This window comes from Malus domestica, chromosome 08, assembly GCF_042453785.1.
Source record: "Malus domestica chromosome 08, GDT2T_hap1".
Lineage (NCBI taxonomy): Eukaryota > Viridiplantae > Streptophyta > Magnoliopsida > Rosales > Rosaceae > Malus > Malus domestica.
Window position 1 is genome coordinate 14,353,284 of NC_091668.1, and position 7,271 is coordinate 14,360,554.

A 7,271-nucleotide genomic window follows, 5' to 3' on the forward strand; every position below is an offset into this window, starting at 1 on the left:
TTGTAATACTACCAATAAAATTTAGTTAGATTATGATGAGAATATAAAACCTGTCTGAATTAGGTAGAGTTAAAGTTAGGTCTGGCAGTGTACGATGTGGTCAACTCTCACTCCCTCTCTCTATTACGGAATAGGATCCTATTCAGATATTCTTTGTGAGGATTACAGGGATCACTTCATCTTCTATCAATTTGTCATCCTGTAGTCAGAAATCATTTTGATTTTTTTTTATTTAAAATTGAACACAAACAGTACTTGACGAAAACTGACCGCATTATATACGACAAACGAACGCGATGAAGTTTTTCCCGGAATCCTCACAAAGAGGATCTAGAGAGGATCCTCATCCTCTATTTCCATCCTAAAAAGCCCTAAAAATTTGTCTTTCATATTTAATGAGGCCAAATGAAGAAGATAATCTCACTTAGGTGGCATTTAGCCCTCTAATATTAATTAAACAGACGACCGAAAGCAACTCATCCACTTAGGTGGCATTTAGCCCTCTAATATTAATTAAACAGAACGACCGAAAGCAACTCATCCACTTACTTAAAAGGATTATATGATATTAGCTTAATTTTTCAAGAGCTTGTGGAGCCTCCTTCTTATTTGGTTCAAACTCTTTCGGATGACTGCTCTTGAGTTGCTATAGCTAGATTATTTGTTTCTTAGTGTTTTTCTTCTTCCATGTTACCGGAAAAAAAAAAGCAACTCATCCACTTACTTAAAAGGATTATATGATATCCTAGCTTAACTTATCTCATTGGAGGCTTTCCAATGTTTTAGGACAGCTAACTTCTAATTCACCAAATCCCTCGAACGAGACAAACTTTCGTGCAACATGTTGTACTACAACACCAAAAATGGATGCTAGAGCCAACCTTTCTCTAATTTGTTTACGTTTTTCCACATCTATGCTTCCATTTTCTTATACTTAATACAATAAATTACGTCTTAAAACTCAAATAATTTGAATTAGAAGAGAAGAAAGGAAAGACCAGGTCCATAAATTGATCTAGTCAGTCATTTGAATATACTCCCCAAGTCTCCCACGGGCAAGGCCTCAATAACATAATCATACATGAATAAAAAATGTACTATAATTACAAAGGTTAAACTGGTCGATCAAAACAATATGTTTGGTCTTTTGCACCCAAGTTTGTATCACCTTCATATCCAACTATGGTTTGAACAAATCCTATGGGTTTAATTGACCAAAATCATCAAGCCAATAGGTTAGTCTTGCTTTTAAGTAATATTAGAGTGAGATTTCTACACCATAATGCGTAAATTACAATTTTTTTGTTATATTAGTCGAAACATAAGTCAAAACTTATCATAATCTTTTCTGCGACTATGCATTGAATTTATTGACATCCAGTTTTTAATTCCTTGGATGAGATCTTGAGTACAAAATCATGAATCTTATTATGATCATAATATACTTCTCTCCTTCAAACACTACCTTTTTACTTGTCCATTTGGGTTAATACTTCTCCATCATTTATTCTCCTAAGAAGCTCATAGACCAAATCTTTTACCAACTCACCACCTAGCGACTGAGGTGGATCCACTTTGGGGTAAGGTGAGTCAGCTGACCCTTTCAAGTTTGGAAATTCTCAATAGAAGAGTTGTGTGTTGCCCCTTAAAAATCTAAGATGTCCTTAAAAGCTTCCCTCCAACTGCTCGACGAATTGCCTCTATGAGCGCTAGGTTGGGTAGCTGTAGCCTCATGCCTGTGTATGCATTGCTATAGGCATATGTTGATAGGCTCACTCGGCATACGTTAACATCTGTCGGCATGCTCGCTCAAAAGTTATTGGCATTAGTCAACATGCTCGCTAGGAAGCTATTAGCATCTGTCGACATGCATGCAAAAAAAATTACGCGCTATTCATATTGGCCATCCAAATAATATTTTCTAAATCTGCCACTGCCTAGCGGCTACCACTATCCCATTATTGCCTAACAATTTTTTAGAATATTGCACACAAGTTTTTCTCCTTAATATTATAGGAAAACTAATGAAAATGGCTTGAAAATTTTGAGTTTTAATGATAAGGACAAAATAAAGAGTAAAGTGAATAGTATCATGATTGACTTTTTAGTGTAAAAATGTGGTTTTTCGTTAAAGTGAACAGTACTATGAGTTTTTCGTTAAAGTTCTCTAATATTATCTATAACATCGTATATCCAAGAACACCTGGCAATAGAAGAAGAAAGTAGTATCCTTTTTTGGGTGGCTGTCGATGTTCTTTTATTTTTCTATTTATTTTATTTTATTTTTTAAACAATAAATATTATCTATACTAATAAGTAGGAGAGGGTATGTTTAGCCTCATAATGGTAATTACCAAGTTGAGAATAATAACGGTATTGTTAGAAGTGAACCTTTAACCTGTCTTTCTGATAATTCTTAATGTCACCAAGTTAAAAGGCCACAGAAAGGCCACAAAGAGTTTTCGATGCTGAAGATTAAACTCCCCCAAGCCTATTACTCAAACCAACCTGTCGAACCGTTGCCAGATGATCCTTGTCGTATATTCACGTGACACTTGAGTGGAAGATCCAAGAACGTGTAAAGTGATGGCCAATTGGGTCGCACACTCGGAATCATATAAAACGCGGGGTTTGGAGTCGTTGGGGACTCTCTTGAGAGACTCGGCCATGCAAAAGCTTTAGAAAATTATAGCTGTCACTGTGACCCAATAAAGAAAGACCCCCTTTCTTTGATTTCCCAAAAACCGAATTCATAAATTCATACATTTTCATCACAAGAAACCATTCAAAAAGCTGAATCCGTCGTCGGTCGTTTTGTAACTTTTTGGCTTTCTGATACAGACGACTAAAGGTCATCAAGTTTTGAGTTCGATTGACATGTGGTTGGATCATCGTATCATAATTACAAGCGCAAGATGAAGTGGTCGCCGTGGCTGGGTGGGGGAACAAAGAGGTTTCACGTGAAGGTGAGCCAATTGAAGCTGCAAGGGTTTAATTTTGACAAGGAGAAAGATAGAGTTGGTGTGATTGAGGTGAAATGGAAAGGGTATAAGCCTGGAGGGCCTGGATTTTTGGTTCCATTCTACGGAAGAAGTTCGTCGAGGCATCCGAAAAACTACACCAGCCATAGATTTTTGAGTCGTCAAGTCATTGAATGGGATGACGAATTTCAGAACCTCTGTAATTTTGGGTTGAAGCAAGGTGGTAACTTTTGTCCTTGGGATTTGACTTTTACCCTGTTACACGTAAGTTTCTAATCTTTTGATTTTTAAGCATTAATGGGTTTGTGTTTGTTTTCTCTATACAAGTGATGTTCTGCTTTAAACTATTCGAATTCAGGTATATAGGAAGAGCACATCAGCTCAAGCCGATGTGGTTCTGCTTCTATTTGTTGAATATTTGAAATTGATTATTCTTTTGCGTTTGTGAATTTCAGGGAGCGAGTACAGAACAGAAGAGTAATATGGTGGTTTTCGGGACGGTTTCGTTGAATCTAGCAGAATTGCCATCGACAATGGATTCTCAGATTCAGAGGAAGCTCTCTGTTACTTTGAAAATGGAGGGGACGACTCCCAGCGAAGCTACCCTTTTGGTAAATTAACTTCATTTTTGCTATTTTCCTCATTTTTTAATTTCTGGTAATTAAGTTAATTAATTGCAAATTTACAGACAAGATTAATCTGGTTTTCCGTTATTTAGTCATGTCTAATTTTACCTAAACAAAGTTACATTTCTTAATTGTGAAATCTATGCTTAATTAGCTGTTTTAAATCCCATTTAAGGCAAAGCCAGTTTATGAGATCATCTGGTCTTAATTGGGTAATATTAATGACCAGTATTGTTTCCCCTCAACTTTTTTTATTCGTCTATTCGTTTCATTATTGGTAACACCACGTAACACCACTACATATTAATCACGTATGACTAATTATTTCATAAATGTGAAGAATTATACTAATAAATAAGTGCATGTGTTATAATTCTAATTCATTGATAATCTCACGTAGCAAATGTAACAGCGGAAAGTTTCTCAGAAGTACCAAGTGGCTAGTTCATACCAACACACTTATGATCAATCTTTAGTAATTAAATTAATAATCCATTAATCCTGTCATTTTATTTCTGTGTAAGCTAATGGACTTTCAATGTTTGATGGAGCCGCAGGTTTGTCTAAGCTTTGCTGAGGTCAGAAACTCGCATGGCTCGGCAGGACTCGGTCAAGACTCGACCGAGTCAGACAAGGGGAAATTGACTCGAAGGGTAAGCTACTTCAGGAGCTTTAGAAAGTCAAGCAATGAGAGGATGAGTCGTGGGGACCAAGTCACGAGTGATTGGCACGAGTCATTCTTGTGTGACTCAGAAGGGTCCCCGGGGAACGGACTCATATCCAGTGATGTCAATGCAGACTTGAATTCAAAGGGTGAGTCAGGATCTTTCCCGAGTCACGAGACTCAGTTTGACTCGGGGGAGAAGAGCTGGTTCTTGAGGAAGAGGAAGTGGTTGAATGGAAGACCGCCTAGGAGAAAAGTGGAGCTCCTTGTTGGGAAGACTAGTAGAGCTGTTGACAATAATCTCCCTGATTCTGTAAAGGTATTATATGTTACATTTTTTAGGGTAATGTTGTGTAAGTGTTACTATTTGAATTGTGTTTAGTAGGAGAAAAACTTACGTGTAACGGATTTAACACTCATCTCTATCTACATTGACTTATCGAGAGGATATTAAATATGTTGCATGTGGGTTTTGCAGTTAGTCATTACTGTAGCTTAAATAGTTTTAGGGTTTGTTTGAGACTCTTTGTAGTCAACACTTTTGCTAGAATTGCGAAAATTTTATTTTAAGACCAAACACTTCCTAAAAGAGCACCTGGAGATGCTTTCCTAGAAAGCGCTTGTTTGACCTAGAAGCACTTTAAAGTTTTTTTACCTTACGTAGATAGAAGCATTTTTGGTTTTCAGAAAACAATCTTAGCCTTTCCAGCTTTGCTATAGATCAATGCTTCTTACCAAAAAGATAAAATGATGCTCCAAATGTTAGCTCATCTGGCTTTTCTTTTTCTACAGGAATCAAATAGTACTGCTGAATATTCTTCACAATCAGATCATGAACTTGGAAATTACACCACAAGTAGATGGGAAGAAAGGGAAGTAGAAAGCAGAGATGGGCAAGCAAAGCTCACGACCAATGTGTTCTTTGCCTCCTTTGATCAACGGAGTGAAAAGGCCGCCGGAGAGAGTGCCTGCACAGCGCTAGTTGCGGTCATTGCGCACTGGCTGCATTTGCATCAACACTTGATGCCTACAAGATCCAAATTCGACAGCCTCATCACACAAGGTTCCTCAGAGTGGCAAAAACTCTGCAGCAACGAGACCTACATAAATTTATTTCCCAACAAACACTTCGACCTTGAAACAGTTTTGGAAGCTGATCTTAGACCTCTCGATGTCTTGCCTGAGAAATCCTTTATTGGATTCTTCAGCCCCGAGAAGTTCGAGAGCTTGAAGGGACTCATGTCGTTTGATGACATATGGAATGAAATAAATAAAAACACAAAGTCTTACGAACCGAGGATATACATAGTAAGTTGGAACGACCACTTTTTCGTTCTGAAGATTGAAGCCGATGCATACTATATGATTGACTCTTTGGGCGAGAGGCTCTTTGAGGGGTGTAACCAGGCATACATACTAAAATTCGACAATTCGAGCATCATGCATGGGAAAACAAAGAAAGTAGAGGATGATTCAGAGGAAAGATTAGAAGTAATATGCAGTGGAAAAGAGTGCTGTAGACAGTTCATTAAAAGATTTCTTGCGGCAATACCACTTAAGGAGCTTGAGGAGGAAGAGAAGAAGAGTGCATCTTCTATTTTACCTCTTCACCGGCATTTGCAGATCGAGTTCCACTACACCTCCTCCTCCTCTTCGTCATCATCGTCATCGTCATCATCGTTGTCGTCCTTCTCCTCCTCCACTTTGTCGACATCTTCGACTTCTTCCACTTACTCTCTTCTCAGGTGAAGAGTGACTAGAAATCAAGTAGCCGAATTGTACAGAAGGGTTTGATTCCTTGACATTTTCTGACATATTGGAACTAGGTAGAAAGTTCAATGAGATGTAACCAAAAAAAAAAAAAATTCAGTGAGATTCCAATTTGTGGCATAACCTCGAGTACAACTTACACACAACTAGAACGCTAAAATGACAATACTTTAAACCAATCATACAATATCATGTAAGGTTAAAACACATAACCGAGCATGATAAACTTGATGTTTGGATTAAAAGTTAACTTTGGGCTCAAGAAAGGAGCTGGCCCAAAAGGAGGCCCGAAAGGGAGGACAGCCGAAGCCCAGTCAAAGCCCAGAAGGCAGAAAGGGCCTTTTCTGACTTGGTGCAGCTCATGAAGACCACTTGCTTACCTACCCAATGGCCAAGTGGTATAGACTGATCAGCTACACAGCCCATAAAGTACTTTATGATGGCAGTACATGTAAAAAAGCTCATCACCCTCAAACCGCATTCGGGCAAGGCTGCTGCTACAGGAGGCCAAGCTGAGTTGTCTATATAAGAAGAAAGAAAAACCAAGAATAAGGACACTCAATCAAACAAACAAATGCAAGCACAAACTCTGCTCAAAGCCAGATTTGCCTTCAAAACAAAGCTGTAGTCAGCCTTCATCCCTCTCGGGACAAGCCTTCATCCCTCACGGGATAACCCTCCCTTCAAACCTTTGTAATAGCTCTGCTACCTTGTTCAACCTTGCTGTAGTATCGATTCATCTTTTGTAATCTCTCTCTCTCTATCCCTCTAAGCTTTCAGACCTTTGACAAAACTACAAAGATAGGAACCTGCAAGACGAGCAACCTTACCCGATAAGGTTTAACCTTGCCCGACCTTCTTTGTTTTGTTTTTGTCTTTTCAATATGTTGTATACTTCCAGTTATATGCAAGTTATTTCTAGCAATATGACTATTAAAAGGCTTTCTCAGTACTTGAATCCGATTTGAATATATCGTCAGTGTTCAAACCAGATCCAAGTCCTAAGCCCTCGGGCATGTAAATCTGATCAGTTAAAAGTCCTTGGCCTCAAGGCATAAAAAAGAACCTTATATGGACTTAACCCATCCACGATAGTCCTTGATAAACGAGAAGTCCGAAGTTACTTGGGGCGCAAGTAATCGACCTACCCTCTAGTTTTCTTTCTATTATATTACGATTACCATAGAACGCTTGAGCATGGAATGGATTCTGATGGAAAGCCTCAAGGCC

The 7,271-nt window shown here is 38.4% G+C and overlaps 1 protein-coding gene across 1 annotated transcript; it reads left to right on the forward strand.

Moving 5' to 3' along the window:
- The first annotated feature begins 2,688 nt into the window (after positions 1-2,688).
- Positions 2,689-6,158, forward strand: LOC103441494 (uncharacterized). The gene is made up of 4 exons (XM_008380177.4): positions 2,689-3,245; positions 3,437-3,592; positions 4,165-4,590; positions 5,064-6,158. The coding sequence occupies exons 1-4, from the start codon at positions 2,916-2,918 to the stop codon at positions 6,018-6,020; spliced, it is 1,869 nt and encodes a 622-aa protein (XP_008378399.3). The 5' UTR covers positions 2,689-2,915; the 3' UTR covers positions 6,021-6,158.
- The last annotated feature ends 1,113 nt before the right edge of the window (positions 6,159-7,271 follow it).